The 23,345-nt window shown below is 39.0% G+C and overlaps 1 protein-coding gene across 1 annotated transcript in view; it reads right to left on the minus strand.

Annotated features, from left to right (window-relative positions):
* Positions 1-202: 202 nt before the first annotated feature.
* The window catches only part of DYNC2H1 (dynein cytoplasmic 2 heavy chain 1), a 406,508-nt gene continuing 383,365 nt past the window's right edge, over positions 203-23,345 (minus strand). Inside the window, exons 88-89 of the mRNA XM_055547490.1 lie at positions 17,803-17,919; positions 203-455 (exon numbers count right to left, since the gene is read on the minus strand). Coding sequence (XP_055403465.1) covers positions 297-455; positions 17,803-17,919 — 276 coding nt within the window. The 3' untranslated portion in view covers positions 203-296. The remainder of the gene's footprint in view (positions 456-17,802; positions 17,920-23,345) is intronic.

Here is a 23,345-nt window from a genome sequence, read left to right on the forward strand (position 1 = left end):
AACTTTGTTGGACTTATGAACCAACTGGACTTACAAATGCACTCTCAGAATGGAACCTGATTGTATGTAGGGGACTTATTGTATTATATAAGGAATACTCTATTCTAACATTGACTTAAGTTATTACTTTAAAAGGTACAAGGTGCTATCATTATCCATTAAAGTAAAAACTCGAGATAAACAACACAGGACAACTATATGCTAATATTGTGAGCCATGACTCATTACATATTTTATTCAAAGCTTAATTAATAAATGTTTCTTCTTGCTAAGGCAGCTTTTATTGACATTAGGTTCTACTGATTTTTGAGAAACAGAGCTGCTCCACACTGAATCCACTGGTCTTGGTTGCCTCCACATGGGATGTTGACATTGATCACCACACGATCCCTCTCAGCACTTGTGTAAACAGGCAAAGATATGCACTCATCAGGGGAATACGGACCGTATGCAGCCTGTTTAAAAGAATTAATTTTGTTTTAAAATACAGCAATATACTGTGTTGAAGCAGATTAGTAGATAACCAAAGATATAAACATAAAACCCTCCCAAATAATATGATTTATTTAACATTTTATTATAAAATGTTTAAAGATTAGCATAATAAACCCCATCATTCAGCTGCAACAGTTATCAACTCATTGTATTTCATTTACAACCTTCCCCCAGCAACAAATATTACAGTATTTTGAACCAAATCCTACACAAAAAATTTCACCTTAAATATTAAAATGTCTATAAATAAAATATAATCACAATATTATCACATAAAAATATTAACAATAATTCCTTAATATCACCTTATATCCATTAGCTCATTAACCCATACTTTTAAAAAGATTTTTTTCTAAGAACAGTGGTTCAAACAGAGCCTTCATTTTGTGGTTTGCTATGTCTCTTACATCTCCTGAATTTACAAGTTTTCCCTCTTTTATTCTTTGCAATTTGTTTGCTAAAGTACTATACCAAAGAGTTTCCCATATTCTAACTTTTGTTGGCTACATCCCCGAGGTATCTTGTTCTTTTGTTCTCTTTATTCTTGTAAAGGGGATCTGGAGGTGAGTTCAGATTCAGATTAAATTTTTGGTAAAAACATTGCATAGGTAATAGTGTATACTTCATTCAAGAACAAATAAAGTGTGGCTGTCTCTCTCATTTTTTCTTGAAGGTTAACTGCTTTACAGAATTTTGTTGTTTTCTATCAAACCTCAACATGAATTAGCCATAGGTATACATATGTCCCCCCTCTCTTCAACCTTTCTTACATCTCCCTCCCCATCCAACCCCTCTAGGTTGATACAGAGCCCCTGTTTGAGTTCCCTGAAACATAAAGCAAATTCCCATAGATATTAGGTGCCATTGATGATGATATAAATCTTGTTTATATTTAAGATTACAAAATGATGATCTAATTACATTATTTCTTCTTCATTTCCAAACAGAAACATCTCTCTAAAGAGGAAATTCCACTTATCAATCATATGATTACCACGGAGGGAGGAAAGGCTAGATAAATGCTATCTAATTTCCCTTTATTTATGTGTTTTTAGAACAATGAATTTTTTTCCTGTTATATTGAAAAGGTGATCAGTGACTACCTATTTTTGAAGTATCATTATGAACTCGTAGATTTAAACATATTCAATGTGTTTCAATGTAATGTAACCATGATTTTATTGGTGTTCAAATTGTCAATTTTTGTGCAGTGGGAACTCATTAATTTGGCCCCTGAGGGTTTTGTTTCTACATGTATCTAATCTTAGGAAGCATCCCTAGGGCCATGGGAAGCATCACTACAAACAAAGCTGGTGGAGGTGATGGAATTCCACTTGAGCTATTTCAAATTCTAAAGATGATGCTGTGAAAGCGCTGCATTCAACATGCCAGGAAATTTGGAAAACACAGTGCTGGCCAAAGGACGGGGAACATCAGTTTTCATTCCAATCCCAAAGAAAGGTAATGCCAAAGGATGTTCAAACTCCTGCACAACTGACTCATCTCACACACTAGCAAAGTAATGCTCAAAATTCTCCAGGTGAGGCTTCAACAGTATGTAAACCAAGAATGTCCAGATGGTCAAGGTGGATTTAGAAAAGGCAGAGGAAGCAGAGATCAAACTGCAAACATCCACTGGATCACAGAAAAAGTAAGAGAGTTCCAGAAAAACATCTACTTCTGCTTTAATGACTACACCAAAGCCTTTGACTATGTGGACCACAATAAACTGTGGAAAATTCTGAAAGAGATGGGAATACCAGACCACCTTACATGCCTCCTGAGAAATCTGTATGCAGGTCAGGAAGCAACAGTTAGAACTGGACATGGAACAACAGACTAGTTCCAAATAGGAAAAGGAGTAGTATGTCAAGGCTGTATATTGTCACCCTGCTTATTTAACTTATATGCAGAGTACATCATGCAAAATGCCGGGCTGGATGAAGCACAAGCTGGAATCAAGATTGCCAGGAGAAATATTGATAACCTCAGATATGAAGATGACACCACCCTTATGGCAGAAAGCAAAGAAGAACTAAAGAGCCTCTTGATGAAAGTGAAAGACAGTGAAAATGCTGGCTTAAAACTAAACATTCAAAAAAAAAAAGAAGATCATATCATCCAGTCCCATCACTTCATGGCAAATAGATGGGGAAACGATGGAAACAGTCAGAGACTTTATTTTCTTGGGCTGCAAGATCACTGCAGATGGTGACTGCAGCCATGAAATTAAAAGACACTAGCTCCTTGGAAGAAAAGCTATGACCAACCTAGACAGCATGATAAAAAAGAGAGACATTACTTTGCCAACAAAGGTCTGTCTAGTCAAAGAATTGCTGCATTTGAACTGTGGTGTTGGATGAGACTCTTGAGAGTCCCTTGGACTGCAAGTAGATAAACCAGTCAATTCTAAAGGAAATAAGTCCTGAATATTTATTGGAAGGACTGATGAAGCTGAAGCTACAATACGTTGGCCATCTGATGTGAAGAACTGACTCACTGGAAAAGACCCTGATGCTGGCAAAGACTGAAGGCAGGAGGAGAAGGGGATGACAGAGGATGAGATGGTTGGATGGCCTCACCAACTCGATGGACATGAGTTTGAGCAAGTTCCAGGAGATGGTGATGGACAGGGAAGCCTGGTGTGCTGTCCATGGGGTTGCAAAGAGTCGGGCACGACTGCATGACCTAACTGATTCTCTTATGTCCCTGCTGCTGCTGCTGCTAAGTCGCTTCAGTCGTGTCTGACTCTGTGCGACCCCATAGACGGCAGCCCACCAGGCTCCCCCATCCCTGGGATTCTCCAGGCAGGAACACTGGAGTGGGTTGCCATTTCCTTCTCCAATGCATGAAAGTGAAAAGTGAAAGTGAAGTCGCTCAGTTGTGTCCGACTCCTAGCGACCCCATGGACTGCAGCCCACCAGGCCCCTCCATCCATGGGATTTTCCAGTCAAGAGTACTGGAGTGGGTTGCCATTGCCTTCTCCGTCTTATGTCCCTAGTCATCTTCAAAAGCTTTTTTTCCTTCTAGTGTCTCAAGATGCTGTAAGTTCATCTTGTTTATCTGCTGTCTCAGAAATAAAGGACAGTCATTACTCTGAGGATCCTCAGATTCTTTAATGAAAAAATGGTGCCTGCATGCATGCTCATTTGCTGAGTCCTGTCCAACTCTTTGTGACACCACAGACTATAGCCCGCCAGGCTCCTCTGTGCATAAGATTTTTTCCAGGCAGGAATACTGGAGTGGGTTGCCATTTCCTCCTCCAGGGGATCCTCCAAATCCAAGGATCATACCTGCATCTCCTGCATTAGTAGGTGATTCTTTACTACTGAGCCACCTGGGATGGTACTAGGGACCACAGTCTGGGTGCTAGAAATGATCTATCATTTTCCTTCTAGGATTTTTTAGTGACTGAAGCTCAGAAATATGTATTTTTTAAAGAAAATCATCAGAAGTTCATAATTCCAGTTCAAATCTAGGATTAATGTTATTTATTGAATATATAATTTTATTTAAAGTATGGATTATGTTTAGAGTTAGAATGAAACATAAGACAAAGTTGGACTCATTCTAAAATTTTACAAATGATAAATTAGAAACTTATGGCAAATTTTTCATGCTAACTTGGTTAAGCAAGTGGCAAAGTTGTCATAGGTAGTACAGTTGAAAAAAAAAGAACAATTGGCATTTGAATATTAGCTTGTCTAGGCGCTCCTGACCCTACAGTGCAGATTATTCTGACTATCAGTTTCCCCATCATCAAAGGGACATAAACAACACCTGAATCCAATGATGTATTTAGGAGAGGAAGGTATTATTTATCCACATACCTTCAAATCTTAGGACTACATATGCATACATTTTCTTTAATTCTTACTAACTGTAAAATCAGTTTAAGAAAAGTCCCAGCTTTTTACCATCTGCTACATGTCATGGATGGTGCTAGGATAGAGAGAAATAAAAATATTTTTTGCTTCATGAAAAAATTTAAAACATTAAAAAAAAAAGAGTCGTATCATATGGAATTTTGATTATCTTTTTCAAGCCTTCTCTCTATTACTCAAACAAACATGAAAATAATGTTCTAACTTTTCTAAGTCCTTGATACAAATCAGTTAAGTCCCTTTAAAACTCATTCATTTCTAAACAATAACATAAGAAATGTACATGAGAAAATGTATTCTTTATGAAGAAACATTATCTAAATAGATAGAAAAACCATCTGCCTTGAATCTTTCTAATTTTTTTCTCTATGTTTGTATTGATGATTCTGTCACTTACTCATCCACTCATTTACCAGCATTTATGTGCTAACATTCTCCCTGGAATTATAAAGTTTAAGAATTTCAATATATATTCAAATAGGGAAAAGAATAATCATCTTTGAAACTTATAATTTAGTTTGCTGCTGCTAAGTCACTTCAGTCGTGTCCGACTCTGTGCGACCCCATAGATGGCAGCCCACCAGGTTCCCCCGTCCCTGGGATTCTCCAGGTAAGAACACTGGAGTGGGTTGTCATTTCCTTCTCCAATGCATGAAAGTGAAAAGTGAAAGTGAAGTCGCTCAGTTGTGTCCGACTCTTAGCGACCCCATGGACTACAGCCTACTAGGCTCCTCCATCCATGGGATTTTCCAGGCAAGAGTACTGGAGTGGGGTGCCGTTGCCTTCTCCATAGTTTAGTTTAGGAAACAGCATACACATTAAATATTTAGAATGCAATTTCTGGAAAAATTAGTACTTTACAAAATCAAAGTAAACTACTACTCTGGGATATATTAACCTAACAAGGATTAATGGAGAGAATGAATCCTGAGTGGGGCCTCAGAAAAAATATGGAACTTGGTATAAAGAGAATTTTCAACCATTTTTAGTCACTGCCTAATCTCTTCCCTCTTTTCCAATTCTGCTTAAATGGCAAAGCTTTAGGATTCAGAAATTCCTGTAATTTTCATAACACCTTAGCCGTTCCTAAAGTTAGTAACCTAGTGCAGGCTTTCTTTTGGTATTGCCTTTAAATTCTTCAGCAAAGAGCAGACAAACATCACATATTTGTTGAACTGAAATGATGTGAATCTTTGAATGTCTATTTATAATCCCAGGAAAGGTCTTAAATTATCTTTCTCTGCCACCTGATATTTGCTTTGTTTCATCTAACTTCTATGCTCAAAAATGAAAATAAAACATCACACTGAAATGTTTTATAATGCTATCACTTTCTATTCAGAAGATTTCTTTATATCTCTTCATTTTAACACCAAGCAATCTTCTCTTTAAATCAAGAATCTAAGAATAATAGAAAGTTGATTCTTTGAATATTCACTATCAATTTACTAGTGTTTGTATATATTTCCAAATCCTTCCAAACCTGCTTTTGGTTGTAGGCTTTATGTTTAAGTGAGGGTACAAATCTCCCCAGCAAAAACCCACAATGTTTTAAAAGCAAAGTACCATAGCTGCTACTTAACATTTAACTTCTCAAAATCTTGTACATGGTAAATGTTAAAACCTCCTGTAAAAAAGTTAAATAGACTTGCTCTTAGGTAACCAATAAATAAATGACCAAAGTAATAGAGCTAAGTGCTTTGTCATTCTCACTCAGCAGATCTTATGCAGACAGAAGTTTCATAAATATTGTTAACTGAATTAAATTCTTATGGCACAACTCCCTCTTTAATATGTTTATCTTAACAGAAAAAGCATAAGACCCTGCTGGGCAGAAATATTTGGATGAAACTAAAATTTTATTAATTATTAATAAATATACTAAGAGCTCAATGCAAAAAAAGAGATACATTAGAAGGACTTCAAATATTTCATATTACATAAACAACTTAGTTTGAAATTATTAAAATTAAACATATAAAAACCTATATATTGTGATTACTCACACTCATGCCTAGGCCCCAGGGAAAGTGACTTAAAAGTATATATGTACAGCAAATAGAAGGCAACATGCTAATAAGTAAAAGAAGCTGTTTACAAAGTCAAATGGTGATAATAGGTATCACTTAGCCAACAAACCAAAGAAAATAACAAAATAAAATAACACCAGAGAACAACAAAAAAAACATCCAAATTAACCCCAGGTGAATCATGATAACTATTTTGCCAATATCAATTCAAATTTCACTATAATAAAACATGTGAAGGCAAACTTCACATGATGAGAAATAGCTTTATGCATAAGGTCCAACTTATTTGTGCATAAGGTCCAACTAACTTCTTCTATATTGAACCAAGTCAATGAACAGCTATTCTCTTTAGAAAAGAAGATGTGAGGAAATCAGAAGTTTAATGTACATAAAAGTGGCATTATGAGTAATGCAACCCTGAAAAAATAACTATTTCAGAACAGGAAATTAAACAACCTGCCAACAATAAATATTTTGAAAGACTCTGTTCTGTCAAGAATGTCTAGCCACTCCTTAAAATGTATTTTGGGAGAGAACTACTTCATTGTTTTTCAATAATACAATGCTAACAACATTGCTTTCAGAGTAAGTCCTTAAGAAAAAAAAGTCACATAGAAAAAAATAGTAATTTTTAGTAGTTTTAAATCAGAGTATATAAAAGGCAGGGTTTTCAGCATCTATGATTTTATCCTGTGAGTGGCATGTGTAATCATTTTATAGTCATAATTTCCCTGGGAATGAAACTGTTTCTAACGCTGAGCTGGCGACTCTGACACCTCCTGGAAGGTAGAGACAGGCCTGTGGGGCTCAGGCTGGGCCACAATTTCTATGTTACTGTGCGGCTGACAGACCCTAAGTAATGCTCTCCACTGGAAAAACAGAAGAAAGGCAAACTGACTTCCTATGGAATGTAAGAACAGGGCATTATAAAGACTGACCTACCTCAAAAGGTAGTATTGCCCTAACTGTTATGTGGAACACTAGATCCTGATGGAGGTGGGGTGCAGGTGCAGGAAAAGGCTTGCGTGTTAGGAAACTTTTGGGAATTCTCAGTTTTTAACATTCTCAAAAACACCATGAATTTCTAAACTTAAATTTGTATACTGAACAAGTTTTCTGAGAACCATTATGGAAAAATGCAGTGTAGAACACTTTGGAGAAAGTGAATGCTTTTTTGGGTAAAATCCCTTAGGGGAATCTTAATTTGGCACATGTTAATTTAACCCCCAGTACTGAGCTGGAACTGGAAGAACCTTAAGAATCTGCATCATGAATGAATGAATGAATGAACGCATAAATGAATCATGTGAGTGTAGGATATATTACTTGCTGAACATAGATAATGGTAAACAGAAACACTAGGAAAACAGCACCAGCATTTTACTACCTTTTAATTCTTTTGGACATTCCTACTTAGAATTTTGTTAGCTGACAAAGTACATTACATATAACAGAAGCAATAGTAAACTCCTACTTTCCTCAATAAAAGTCCTAAGAATTAGCTGTTCATATCCTTTGTTATAAGGGTGGTGTCATCTGCATATCTGTGGTTATTGATATTTCTCCCGGCAATCTTGATTCCAGCTTGTGCTTCTTCCAGCCCAGCGTTTCTCATGATGTACTCTGCATATAAGCTAAATAAGCAGGGTGACAATATACAGCCTTGACGAACTCCTTTTCCTATTTGGAACCAGTCTGTTGTTCCATGTCCACTTCTAACTCTTGCTTCCTGACCTGCATATAGGTTTCTCAAGAGGCAGCAAGGAGATCCAATCAGTCCATTCTAAAGGAGATCGGTCCTGGGTGTTCTTTGGAAGGAACACCCAGGGTACTCTGTACTCTGGCTACCTCATGCAAAGAGTTGACTCATTGGAAAAGACTCTGATGCTGGGAGGGATTGGGGGCAGGAGCAGAAGGGGACGACAGAGGATGAGATGGCTGGATGGCGTCACTGACTCAATGGACGTGAGTTTGAGTGAACTCCGGGAGTTGGTGATGGACAGGGAGGCCTGGCATGCTGCAATTCATGGCGTCGCAAAGAGTCGGACATGACTGAGCAACTGAACTGAACTGAAGTGATCCTTTGTTAAGTATTACCATGTAAGTTCTTCGGTCTTTCACAACCTAAAACGCTCTTTTATGATGTAAACACCATGCACCTCACAGCAATGCTGTGCAAATGACTGGCTGTGCAAATGACTGTGCAAATGACTGGGCCTGTTTCCACTGAAACAGAGTTGTTCAGAACTTTCAGATGTCAGATGCACATGTGCATGCACGCTCAGCGCTATCTGACTCTGTGCGGCCCCAGAGACCGCAGTCTGCCAGGCTCCTCCGTCCATGGGATTCTCCAGGCAAGAGTGCTGGAGAGAGTTGCCATGCCTTCCTCCAGGAGATCTTCCCAAACCAGGGATCAACCTGCATCTCTTGTGGAACCTGCACTGCAGGCAGATTCTTCCCTGTTGAGCCTTTGGGGAAGCCCTTCTTTCTCCTTGCTGCTGCTGCTGCTAAGTTGCTTCAGTCGTGTCCAACTCTGTGCGACCCCATAGACGGCCTCCTACCAGGTTTCTCTGTCCCTGGGATTCTCCAGGCAAGAACACTGGAGTGGGCTGCCATTTCCTTCTCCAATGCATGAAAGTGAAAAGTGAAAGTGAAGTCACTTAGTCGTGTCCGACTCTTAGCAACCCCATGGACTGCAGCCTACCAGGCTCCTCCGTCCATGGGATTTTCCAGGCAAGAGTACTGGAGTAGGGTGCCATTGCCTTCTCCGTCTTTTTCCTTAGGTATCAGATAATATGATGCAAATAGTTTGTGGAATAACCTTATTCAGGCCCAAAAGGAATTAGCTACCAAAGTTCTGAACTTCATGATTTTATTTAAGCTTACTAAATGATTCTGCATTTTCTGCAATAAAGTAGCTGTCAGAGTAAGTGGAAAAGGAACTCGTTTACTTGTTTATGTAAGTTGATGTTGATGCTTCCTTCGATTTTATATTGGTTCCTACCCTCTGGTAAAAATGCATTAAAATATGATGATCCCCACCAAATTCTGAAAAGCTTATTAAAGACAGATATAGCTGGCATAAAAAATAATTTCTTGAACAAAATAATACTTAACTCAAGCAGAAGTTGGAGAGTTTGACAGTTTATACAGAGTCAGCAAACTTTTCTGTAAGAGGCCAGATAGTAAATAATTTCAGAATTTATGGGCTATATGTCTTGGATGTAACTGTATCTTTAACTCCGCTGCAGCAGTCTGGAAGCATCTACATGAATGAGCAGAGCTGTTTTCCACACAAAATTTTCTTCATGGACACCAAAATTCACTTAATTTCAGTTAACTTTTACATGTCATAAAATACTATCCTTCTGAGTTTTTCATCTATTTAAAAAGATACAAGTCATTCATGATCACATTACTGTGGGCTGCACAAAAATAAGCAGTGCACTGGATCTGGCCTGTGGTCTGTAGTTTCCTAAACGCTAGTTTATACTATAGGTTGCCTACCTTGATCAAGCTACACAGTCTTTTAAACTTCTGTTTTCTGAGTTTACAATGGAGATGATAACATTTTTAATGTTTTTAAAACAATATTTTCCTATCTCAGTATTTCCTATTTCAAATATTTTTGGAAGGCCTAACTATCTTATATTCTAAACATTCTGTACAGTGTTTGACACATAATCAATACAGATGAATATTCGTTGCTATTATTCAAATACTAATGCTACTATTGGGGGACCCATAACAAATCACTTAGTTTACCAGATTTGCAGTTTTTTCCTCAGAAAAACAGAGAAAAACTGCTCTACCAAACTCAGAGGATTACTGTGAAAACATATGTGATTGTATTTCACTCTATGTCAATTTTCAGTTCTCTCAGTGCTAGACCAATTTTCTAAAACTAAAAATCTGATCTTACCACACACATGTACTGAATTCTTAATGACTTTCTATTGATCATAAGACATGCTCAACTCCTTGGCATGGCTCCAAGGCTTGTCATATTTGGGCTCAGCCTTTTTTTCTGACTACATCCCCTATTATTCTTCGATTTGAATCATTCCATGGAGAAGGTGATGGCACCCCACTCCAGTACTCTTGACTGGAAAATCCATTGGACGGAGGAGCCTGGAAGGCTGCAGTCCATGGGGTCGCAAAGAGTTGGACACGACTGAGCGACTTCACTTTCACTTTTCACTTTCATGCACTGGAGAAGAAAATGGCAACCCACTCCAGTGTTCTTGCCTGGAGAATCCCAGGGATGGGGGCACCTCGTGGGCTGCCGTCTCTGGGGTCGCACAGAGTCGAACACGACTGAAGCAACTTAGCAGCAGCAGCAGCAGTACATTTGTACTATACTTGGCAGTTCCCAGAAGAACCTAAATTCTTTTCATATCTCCATGCATTCAAAACTACGTCCCCTTCTATACGGAATGCCTTGGTCCTACCATTTTTGAATTTGTCCTTGAACTTTTCATACTTCTATTGTGAATACAGTTTTGGGAAGATTCTTCCTTTCCCTGTGAGATCATTGGACTTTCCCTCTTCTGCTTACACATGATAGAGCTGAGGTCTCCTTCATCTGCCAAAACATTTTATGTAATCCTCCATAAATGCACTTCTGTAACTTTGAACTGAATAGTTTCTCTTCCCCTTTGTCTCTACTCAACAGAAGACTCTTTGAAGGAAGAAATTTATTTTGTTACCCCACTGTTCAGAACATGGTATATAACAGGAACTTAAGTATTGAATGATGATTGAAAGCACTTCAGTTCAGTTCAGTCACTCAGTCGTGTCTGACTCTTTGTGACCCCATGAATCACAGCATGCCAGGCCTCCCTGTCCATCACCAACTCCCGGAGTTCACTCAGACTCATGTCCATCGAGTCAGTGATGCCATCCAGCCGTCTCATTCTCTGTCGTCCCCTTCTCCTCCTGCCCCCAATCCTTCCCAGCATCAGAGTCTTTTCCAATGAGTCAACTCTTCACATGAGGTGGCCAAAGTACTGGAGTTTCAGCTTTAGCATCATGCCTTCCAAAAAAATCCCAGGGCTGATCTCCTTCAGAATGGACTGGTTGGATCTCCTTGCACTCCAAGGGACTCTCAAGAGGCTTCTCCAACACCACAATTCAGAAGCATCAATTCTTCGGCGCTCAGCCTTCTTCACAGTCCAACTCTCACATCCATACATGACCACAGGAAAAACCATAGCCTTGACTAGACAGACCTTTGTTGGCAAAGTAATGTCTCTGCTTTTGAATATGCTATCTAGGTTGGTCGTAACTTTCCTTCCAAGGAGTAAGCGTCTTTTAATTTCATGGCTGCAGTCACCATCTGCAGTGATTTTGGAGCCCCCAAAAATAAAGTCTGACATTGTTTCCACTGTTTTCCCATCTACTTCCCATGAAGTGATGGGACCGGACGCCATGATCTTCGTTTTCTGAATGTTGAGCTTTAAGCCAACTTTTTCACTCTCCACTTTCACTTTCATCAAGAGGCTTTTGAGTTCCTCTTCACTTTCTGCCATAAGGGTGGTGTCATCTGCATATCTGAGGTTATTGATATTTCTCCCTGCAATCTTGATTCCAGCTTGTGTTTCTTCCAGTCCAGCGTTTCTCATGATGTTCTGCATATAAATTAAATAAGTAGGGTGACAATATACACCCTTGATGTACTCCTTTTCCTATTTGGAACCAGTCTGTTGTTCCATGTCCAGTTCTAACTGTTGCTTCCTGACCTGCATACAGGTTTCTCAAGAGGCACGTCAGGTGGTCTGGTATTCCCATCTCTTTCAGAATTTCCCACAGTTTATTGTGATCCATACAGTCAAAGGCTTTGGCATAGTCAATAAAGCAGAAATAGATGTTTTTCTGGAACTCTCTTGCTTTTTCGATGATTCAGCGGATGTTGGCAATTTGATCTCTGGTTCCTCTGCCTTTTCTAAAACCAGCTTGAAAATCTGGAAGTTCATGGTTCACATATTGCTGAAGCCTGGCTTGGAGAATTTTGAGCATTACTTTACTAGCGTGTGAGATGAGTGCAATTGTGTGGTAGTTAGAGCATTCTTTTGCATTGCCTTTCTTTGGGATCAGAATGAAAGCACTTAGTGTACTGTAAAGTACCATATGAAATAATTGTTATCATACTATTATAAAAACATTTAAAATGCTCACATCAGGATAAGTGAGACTTACCATGTGTATTAACTAACCATGTAAGTTAGTACTTACCCTGCTGAGTACTTCACAGATACAGGGCCTTAACATGGTTCTACAGGAAACACCAGTCTCCACTTTCAAATAAGGCTCATTGAGACCGACCAAATCACCCAGATCATAAGTTTGAGAGCTTGGAATGGGATTTAGTCTGTTAGACTCCAAAATTCTGTGTTCTGAAACATTTAGCAACATGCTCCATATTCTCTCCCCTCTTAGTTGATCCAGGAGGCAGTCAAAACAGTAAGGTTGTATGAGAAAATGAGCCTCAGTTAAGGAAGGAGGGGGAAAAAGAGGTGGGGAAGCACCTTATATTCTTCCATTATGTGTCAGGAAAAAGTGCAAAAGCCTTGGAGGAAATCCCTTTTACAAAAATAATAAATTTGTCTTATCTCTCAATAATCACTTTTATTGACTAGGCCAGTTCATTTTATCTCTCTTTACATGAGCTATTTTTCGAATTAAATTATTTTTAGCTTTCCATTCCAGTCCTGTTTTTTAAAGTATGGTAAATAAAATGGTATAGAAATGATACTCAGAGCAAAATGTTGTAGAAGGATAAATTCCAAGTCTCACAAGGTTATGTTGCTTTTTATACAGCCCATTACAACACTGCATTTTTGATTTGCATTCAGTTTATGGTCAGTTATGTGGGTATTGCTTGAGGTCATTGTCTTCTGCATTTATGCCTACTCAGGTATTCTCCATGCTCTCTATTTTTATTGCTGGGATTTCTCTGTAAGTGAGGAGAAGGCAATGGCACCCCACTCCAGTATTCTTGCCTGGAAAATCCCATGGATGGAGGAGCCTGGTAGGCTGCAGTCCATGCGGTCGTGAAGAGTCGGACACGACTCAACGACTTCACTTTTACTTTTCACTTTCATGCGTTGGAGGAGGAAATGGCAACCCACTCCAGTGTTTTTGCCTGGAGAATCCCAGGGACAGAGGAGCCAGGTGGGCTGCCGTCTATGGGGTCGCACAGAGTCAGACACGACTGAAGCGACTTAGCAGTAGCAGCAGCTCCATAAGTGAACCAGTTTATACATGTCCTACCTTCCCTCTTCATCAAGGTCACTATATGGCTTTTAATTTTGTTTGCCAAAGAATTAACACTTTACATAATTAAAAAACTGGCATCATATACAACTTTATATGTTATCTTAACCTTAACTTTTATATATAACTTTCAATCTGGTTCATACACCTAATGTGTATAATCCATAATTGTTTGATATACCAATTTCTTACATGAATCAATAGCTTGATAGAAATAAAATAATTTCACCTTCTCTCATTTCATAAGAGAAAATGAAGCTTATATGGTGGGGGGAAATGGAGAGTTTCTCAGAAATGTATGTTCTTTTAGGTCAGAGGATGCTCTTATATATCTCTGAGCAGTAACTGCTATGGTTTTATTAGTTTCTATTTTAAAATACATATTCTGTTTTTTATTTTTTACTTTACAAAAGGAATTATAATAATTGGAAAATTCAATGAAATATTTCCCAACTAGAAAATTATTTTTTCTTACAGTAAATGGTATAAGAAATTGTTTTGTTGGTGACTATATATAAATCAAAACTTTAAGCTTACATGTATTCATACTTACATTTAAAAATTCTATTGTTAAGTAAGTTTCCCTCAAGTTCCATTGTTAAAAAATTGAAGGTTTTTTTTTTTTTTTAATTTTATTTTATTTTTAGACTTTAAAAGGGAAAGTCAAAGTGGCTCAGTCGTGTCTGACTCTTTTGGAACCCATGACTACACAGTCCATGGAATTCTCCAGGCAAGAATACTGGAGTGGGTAGCCCTTCCCTTCTCCAGCGGATCTTCCCAACCCAGGTATTGAACCCAGGTCTCCCGCATTACAGACAGATTCTTTCTTTACGAGCTGAGCCACAAGGGAAGCCCCTTAAAAGGGAAAAGTTAATTTAATAGGTCTCTGTCAAGACAGTTTTCTTCATTTGCCAATCAAGAGCATAATGACAAGGTATGATATAAAAACCAGATATGTATTAACATCGTGCTGCTTTCGATTTCTGCATGCTTAGCTATATGAAACACATTTAAGTTATGTGACCACATATTTCCTCATTTAAACTATGTGAACACATTTCCACATTTGAAAATAGGAATAATAATATCCACCTTGCAGGGCTACTCAGAAAAGTATATAAGGTAAAGTATATAAAGCATTTAGCACATTGCTGAAAATAACAGGAACACTGGTAGTTCACATAACCATTTAGCGTTTTTTTCTTTTTAGACTAAAGCTTATTTAGAAATTAAAATTATGATGTTATTCTTTTCATAACAAAATAAAGGCTTTAAAATGTCCTATCAGTTCAGTTCAGTAGGTCAGCTGTGTCCGACTCTTTGCGACCCCATGTACTGCTGCACTCCAGGCCTCCCTGTCTATCACCAATGCCTAGAGTACACTCAAACTCATGTCCCTTGAGTCGGTGATGCCATCCAACCATCTAATCCTCTGTCATCCCCTTCTCCTCCCACTTTCACCCTTTCCCAGCATCAGGGTCTTTTCAAATGAGTCACCTCTTCACATCAGGTGGCCAAAGTACTGGAGTTTCAGCTTCAACATCAGTCCTTCCAGTGAATAATCAGGACTGATCTCCTTTAGGATGGACTGGTTTGATCACCTTGCTGTCCAAGGGACCCTCAAGAGTCTTCTCCAACACCACAGTTCAAAAGCAGCAATTCTGCAGCACTCAGCTTTCTTTATAGTCCAACTTTCACATCCATATATAATCCACATCCATACTGGAAAAACAATAGCCTTGACTAGACAGACCTTTGTTGGCAAAGTAATGTCTCTGCTTTTTAATATGGTGTTGGTTAAAAGGGTAGTTACAGCTTTTCTTCCAAGGAGAAAGCGTCTTTTAATTTACATGGCTGCAGTCACCATCTGCAGTGATTTTGGAACCCAGAAAATAAAAGTCAGCCACTGTTTCCATTGTTTCCCCATCTATTTGTCATGAAGTGATGGGATCAGATGCCATGATCTTAGTTTTCTGAATGTTGAGTTTTAAGCTAACTCTTTCACTTTCATCAAGAGGCTCTTTAGTTCCTCTTCACTTTCTGCCATAAGATGTCATCTGCATATCTGAGGTTATTGATATTTCTCCTGGCAATCTTGATTCTAGCTGTGCTTCATCCAGCCCAGCGTTTCTCATGATGTACTCTGCATATAAGTTAAATGAGTAGGGTGACAATATACAGCCTCGACGTACTACTTTCCCAATTTGGAACCAGTCTGTTGTTCCATGTCCAGTTCTAACTGTTGCTTCTTGATCTGCATACAGATTTCTCAGAAGGCAGGTCAGGAGGTCTGGTATTCCCATCTCTTGCAGAATTTTCCACAGTTTGTTGTGATCCACACAGTCAAAGGTTTGGCATAGTCAATAAAGCAGAAGTAGATGATTTTATGAAACTCTCGCTTTTTCGGTGATCCAATGGATGTTGGCAGTTTGATCGCTGGTTCCTCTGCCTTTTCTAAATCCAGCTTGAACATCTGGAAGTTCACGGTTCACGCACTGTAGAAGCCTGCCTTGGAGAATTTTGAGCATTACTTTGCTAGCGTGTGAGATGAGTGCAGTTGTGCAGTCATTTGAGCATTCTTTGGCATTGCCTTTCTTTGGGACTGGAATGAAAACTGACCTCTCCAGTTCAGTGGCCACTGATGAGTTTTCCAAATTTGCTGCCATATTGAGTGAAGCACTTTCACAGCATCATCTTTCAGGATTTGAAAGAGCTCAACTGGAATTCCATCACCTCCACTAGCTTTGTTTGTAGTGATGCTTTCTAAGGCCCACTTGTCTTCACATTCCAGGATGTCTGGTTCTAGGTGAGTGACCACACCATCGTGGTTATCCAGGTCATAAGGATCTTTTTTGTATAGTTCTTCTGTGTATTCTTGCCACCTCTTCTGAATATCTTCTGCTTCTGTTAGGTCCATACCATTTTTGTCCTTTATTGAGTCCATTTTTGCATGAAGTGTTCTCTTGGTATCTCTAATTTTCTTGCAGAGATCTCTAGTCTTTCCCAGTGTATTGTTTTCCTCTGTTTCTTTGCATTGATCACTGAGGAAGACTTTCTTATCTCTCCTTGCTATTCTTTGAAATTCTGCATTCAAATGGGTATATCTTTCCTTTTCTCCTTTGCCTTTCATTTCTCTTCCTCTCTCAGCTATCTGTAAGGCCTTCTCAGACAACCATTTTGCCTTTTTGCATTTCTTTTTCTTGGGGATGATCTGCTCCCTGTCTCCTGTACAATGTCACAAACCTCCATCCATAGTTCATCAGGCACTCTATCAGATCTAGTCCCCTGAATATTTGTCACTTCCACTGTATAATCATAAGGGATTTGATTTAGGTCATACCTGAATGGTCTAATGGTTTTCCCTACTTTTTTCAATTTCAGTCTGAATTTGGCAATAAGGAGTTCATGATCTAAGCCACAGTCAGCTCCTGGTCTTGTTTTTGCTGACTGTATAGAGCTTCTCCATCTCTGGCTGCAAAGAATATAATCAAGCTGATTTTGGTATTGACCATCTGGTGATGTCCATGTGTAGAGTCTTCTCTTGTGTTGTTGAAAGAGGGTGTTTACTATGACCAGTGTGTTCTCTTGGCAAAACTCTATTAGCCTTTGCCCTGCTTCATTCTGTACTCCAAGGCCAAATTTGCCTGTTACTCCACACATTTTTTGACTTCCTACTTTTGAATTCCTGTCTGCTATAATTACTGTGGGCAAGAATCCCTTAGAAGAATTGAGTAGCCATCATAGTCAAGAAGTGTCCAAAATGCAGTACTTGGATGCAATCTCAAAAACAACAGAATGATCTCTGTTCATTTCCAAGAGAAACCATTCAATATCACAGTACTCTAAGTCTATGCCCTGACCAGTAATGCTGAAGAAGCTGAAGGTGAACGGTTCTATGAGGGCCTACAAGACCTTCTAGAACTAACATCCCCCTCAAAGAAAAAAAAGTCCTATACATCTTAAATATAATAAAGGACACAGTATTTTGAATATAAATTTGTTCAAATGCAGGTGAGATCAAAAAGTAAACAAAAAATTCATAGGCCAAGAACATCTTATTAAAAAGATACAATCCAAAAATGAATTGATTAAAGCTGTCCCTGTTAAAAATGTATTACCTGTGGAATCCAGCCCATAAAACAAGGGAGAACTGATGATACACTAGGAGAATCATGCTGATTTTCAGAAAGTCGATTTCCATCAAAACTGCATCCTTCCAGCAGTAAGCCACTGATCTGCCACAGAGATTTACAAATCATTAAAATACATATTACAGTCTGAAACGACAGGAGTTACTCTATTATATCTTCAGAAGGAAGGCGACAATTTCCATTGTAACTATACTTTCAAACAGTGTTCAAACAAAGACTATGGTATTTTATCTGAGAATAATGAAGGAGAAGGCCTGGACCAGTGTTCACTGTGAGATTCCTTTAGGCTTAGTCCTGAATTTTAGCAAACATTTGAGAAAAAAATACTTACAAATGTCATCAGTTATACAATTGCATGTGCCTTGGCACTAGAATAATAGAAATATAATGACAAAAGCCAAAATGTTACTCCTTTTCCAGGAAGGGGAAAGATAAGCACACTAGAGAAAAAAACAAGTGCTCCTTGCTTGGAATTCTGACATCATTTTCTAAAGAACAGAACAAAATTCAGAAAGGTTAATGCAAAATAATTTTTAACATGTCACACACAGCTGAAAGAATAAAAAAAAGGAAAAAAAAACTGGTGACTTCCCTGGTGGTCCACTGGTTCAGAACCTGTCTTCCCCACTGCAGGTTTGATGTGCAAAGCAGGGCACCCAAAGCCAGTGCTCTGGGACAAGCCAGACAGATAGGGTGGGAGGGAGGTGGGTTCAGGAAGTGGGGACACATGTGCACCTGTGGCTGAAAGCCTTCTTCAGCGATCAATGCAAAGAAATAGAGGAAAGCAACAGAATGGGAAAGACTAGAGATCTCTTCAAGAAAATCAGAGATACCAAAGGAACATTTCATGCATAGATGGGCTTGATAAAGGACAGAAATGGTATGGACCTAACAGAAGCAGAAGGTATTAAGAAGAGATGGCAATAATACACAGAAGAACTATACAAAAAAGATCTTCACTATCCAGATAATCACGATAGTGTGATCACTGACCTAGAGCCAGACATCCTGGAATGTGAACTCAAGTGGGCCTTAGAAAGCATCACTACGAACAAAAGTGGAGGTGATGGAATTCCAGTTGAGCTATTTCAAATCCCGAAAGATGATGCTGTGAAAGTGATGCACTCAATATGCCAGCAAATTTGGAAACTCAGCAGTGGCCACAGGACTGGAAAAGGTCAGTTTTCATTCCAATCCCAAAGAAAGGCAATGCCAAAGAATGCTCAAACTACTGCACAATTGCACTCATCTCACACGCTAGTAAAGTAATGCTTAAAATTTTCCAAGCCAGGCTTCAGCAATATGTGAACTGTGAACTTCCATATGTTCAAGCTGGTTTTAGAAAAGGTAGAGGAACCAGAGATCAATTGCCAACAACTGCTGGATCATGGAAAAAGCAAGAGAGTTCCAGAAAAACATCTATTTCTGCTTTATTGACTATGCCAAAGCCTTTGACTGTGTGGATCACAATAAACTGTGGAAAATTCTGAAAGAGATGGGAATACCAGACCACCTGATCTGCCTCTTGAGAAATTTGTATGCAGGTCAGGAAGCAACAGTTAGAACTGGACATGGAACAACAGACTAGTTCCAAATAGGAAAAGGAGTACGTCAAGGCTGTATATTGTCAGCTTGTTTATTTAACTTCTATGCAGAGTAGATCATGAGAAACGCTGGTCTGGAAGAAACACAAGCTGGAATCAAGATTGCTGGGAGAAATATCAATAACCTCAGATATGCAGATGACACCACCCTTATGGCAGAAAGTGAAGAGGAACTCAAAGCCTCTTGACGAAGGTAAAAGTGGAGAGTGAAAAAGTTGGCTTAAAGCTCAACATTCAGAAAATGAAGATCATGGCATCTGGTCCCATCACTTCATGGGAAATAGATGGGAAAACAGTGGAAACAGTGTCAGACTTTATTTTTCTGGGCTCCAAAATCACTACAGATAGTGACTGCAGCCATGAAATTAAAAGACGCTTACTCCTTGGAAGGAAAGTTATGACCAACCTAGATAGCATACTCAAAAGCAGAGACATTACTTTGCCATCAAAGGTCCGTCTAGTCAAGGCTATGGTTTTTCCTGTGGTCATGTATGGATGTGAGAGTTAGACTTGAAGAAGGCTGAGTGCCGAAGAATTGATGCTTTTGAACCGTGGTGTTGGAGAAGCCTCTTGAGAGTCCCTTGGACTGCAAGGAGATCCAACCAGTCCATTCTGAAGGAGATCGGCTCTGGGATTTCTTTGGAAGGAATGATGCTAAAGCTGAAACTCCAATACTTTGGCCACCTCATGTGAAGAGTTGACTCATTGGAAAAGACTCTGATGCTGGGAGGGATTGGGGGCAGGAGGAGAAGGGGACGACAGAGGATGAGATGGCTGGATGGTATCCCTGACTCGATGGACATGAGTCTGAGTGAACTCCAGGAGTTGGTGATGGACAGGGAGGCCTGGCGTGTTGCAATTCATGGGGTCGCAAAGAGTCGGACACGACTGAGCGACTGATCTGATCTGATGGCAAAAACCACTACAATATTGTAAAGTAATTATCCTCCAAATAAAATTAATTAAGTAATTAAAAAAAAATCTGTCTTCCATAGGTTCAATCCTTGGTCAGGGAAGTAATTGCACATTTCACAGGGCAACTATACTCACGTGCCTCAACTAGTGTGGGTGATAGTAGCTCAGTCGTGCCCGACTCTTTGCAACGCCATGGACTGCAGCCCACCAGGCTCTGTCCATGGGATTTTCCAGGCGAGAATGCTGGAGTGGGTTGCCATTTCCTTCTCCAGTCACAACTAGAGACACAGCCAAAAATAAATATATTTAAAAAAAAAAAAAAAAAAGGAGTTCATCTCTTACTCTAAATTAACCTTAGTGTAAATTTATGAAATTATGAAAATAAAAATATAAATATTTCGGTAATGTTAGCTTCATATTTTTTAAGTTCATTCTTTCGGTTTCTGATAATAAATGTAGAGTCTGCATTTTGAATTCACATCCATATCTATATTCTTACAATTTGAACTTGATAGAAAATAAAACAATCTTGTAAGTATTGTTTAGTGTCTTTGAAGTTTTAACATACTATAGAATTTTAGAGGTAAGGGAATGCATGAAGTTCAAAGAGCTGAAATTATTTTCAACTACATTATAGTTAAAGGATGGTTATGGGAAGAGTATTAGTAGAGTATGCCTTGACAAACAGTTCTGATTAGTTGCTTTACCACAAAAACATAAACAACTTGTTTGTCAATGAAAGAGTTGGGATAAAAACAGAATTACTGAATCCCTAAGTTCAATATTCTTTCTGTACCACTGATAGATGTTATAAGGCCACTTTAAGGGTTGCTTAAGTATAGCCTTGAAGAAAAGTAAATTAAAAATTTTTTAATTAATTATTTTAATTGAAGGCTACTTTACAATATTGTAGTGATTTTTGTCATACATTGACATGAATCAGCCACAGGTGTACATGTGTTCCCCATCCTGAACCCCCCTCCCACCTCCCTCCCCATCCCATCCCTCAGGGTTGTCTGAGTGCACCGGCTTTGAGTGCCCTGTTTCATGTATCGAACTTGGACTGGTGAACTATTTCACATATGGTAATATATATGTTTCAATGCTATTCTCTCAAATCATCCCATCCTTGCCTTCTCCCAGAGTCCAAAAGTCTGTTCTTTACATCTGTGTCTCTTTTGCTGTCTCGTATATAGGGTCATCGTTACCATCTTTCCAAATTCCAAATATATGCATTAATATACTGTATTGGTGTTTTTCTTTCTGACTTACTTCACTCTGTATAATAGGCTCCAGTTTCATCCACCTCATTAGAACTGATTCAAATGCATTCTTTTTAATGGCTGAGTAATATTCCATTGTGTATATGTACCACAGCTTTCTATCCATTCGTCTACGGATGGACATCTAGGTTGCTTCCACGTCCTGGCTATTGTAAACAGTGCTGTGATGAACATTGGGGTACATGTGTCTCTTTCAATTCTGGTCTCCTCAGTGTGTATGCCCAGCAGTGGGATTGCTGGGTCATATGGCAGTTCTATTTCCATTTTTTTAAGGAATCTCCACACTGTTCTCCATAGTGGCTGTACTAGTTTGCATTCCCACCAACAGTGTAAGAGGATTCCCTTTTCTCCACACCCTCTCCAGCATTTATTGTTTGTAGACATTTTGATAGCAGCCATTCTGACCGGCATGAGATGGTGCCTCATTGTGGTTTTGATTTGCATTTCTCTGATAATGAGTGATGTTGAGCATCTTTTCATGTTGTTTGTTAGCCCTCTGTATGTCTTCTTTGGAGAAATGTCTGTTTAGTTCTTTGGCCCATTTTTTGATTGAAATTTAAGTGCTTACTAATTTCAGTGCTAGAAAATCTGTATCTAGCCTATCCCTTCTCCAGGGGATCTTCCCAACCCAGGACTCAAACCGGGGTCTCCTGCATTGAAAGCAGATTCTTTACCAACTGAGCTATCAGGGAAGCCCTAGAAAGTCCCTAGGCAACATAATTCTTCTAAGGCCTCTTTCAGAAATTTCACTGAGGTTTGAGCTCAAGTGGTCTCTATAGAAATTTGTAAAAGCAGTCCCCACAGACAGTGTCACAACGTGACTATGTAATATGCATAGTATATATGCTATTGTCGGTGTTTCATCACTAAGTCATGTTCAACTCTTTGCGACTCCATGGACTGCAGCACACTAGGCTCTTCTGTGTGTTACCTCCCAGAGTGTGCTCCGATTCATGTCCACTGAGTTGGTGATGCTATCTAACTATCTCATCCTCTGCTGCCTCCTCTCCTATGGCCTTCAATCTTCCCCAGTGTCAGTCTTTTCCAATGAGTTGGCTCTTTGCATCAGGTGGCCAAAGTGATGAAGCTTCACCTTCAGCATCAATCCTTCTAATGAATATTCAGGGTTGATTTCCTTTAGGATTCACTGGTTTAATCTCCTTGCTGTCCAAGGGACTCTTCTCCAGCACCACAATTTGAAAGCATCAGTTCTTTGGTGCTCAGCCTTCTTTATGTTTCAACTCCCACATCTGTACATGACAACTAGAAAAACCATAGCTTTAACTGTATGGGCCTTTTGTTGATAAAGTGATGTCTCTGCTTTTTAATACTGTTTATCATACCTTTCCTTCCAAGGAAGGAATTTACCTTTAATTTCATGGCTTCAGTTACCATCTGCAGTGATTTTGGAGCCCAAGAAAATACAATTCGCCACTGTTTGCACTTTTTCCCCATCTATTTGCCATGAAGTGATGGGACCGGATGCCACAATCTTAGTTTTTTGCATGTTGAGTTTTAAGCCAGCCTTTTCACTTTCTTCTTTCACCTTCATCAACAGGCTCTTTAGTACCTCTTTGCTTTCTGCCATTATAGTGCTATAATCTGCGTATCTGAGGTTGATATTTCTCCTGCAATCTTGATTTCAGCTTCTGACTCATCCAGCCTAGCATTTCACAAGATGATCCTTGAGTGCAGGCGTGCTCAGTGG

This window comes from Bubalus kerabau, chromosome 15 (assembly GCF_029407905.1).
Source record: "Bubalus kerabau isolate K-KA32 ecotype Philippines breed swamp buffalo chromosome 15, PCC_UOA_SB_1v2, whole genome shotgun sequence".
In the NCBI taxonomy this organism is placed as follows: Eukaryota; Metazoa; Chordata; class Mammalia; order Artiodactyla; family Bovidae; genus Bubalus; species Bubalus kerabau.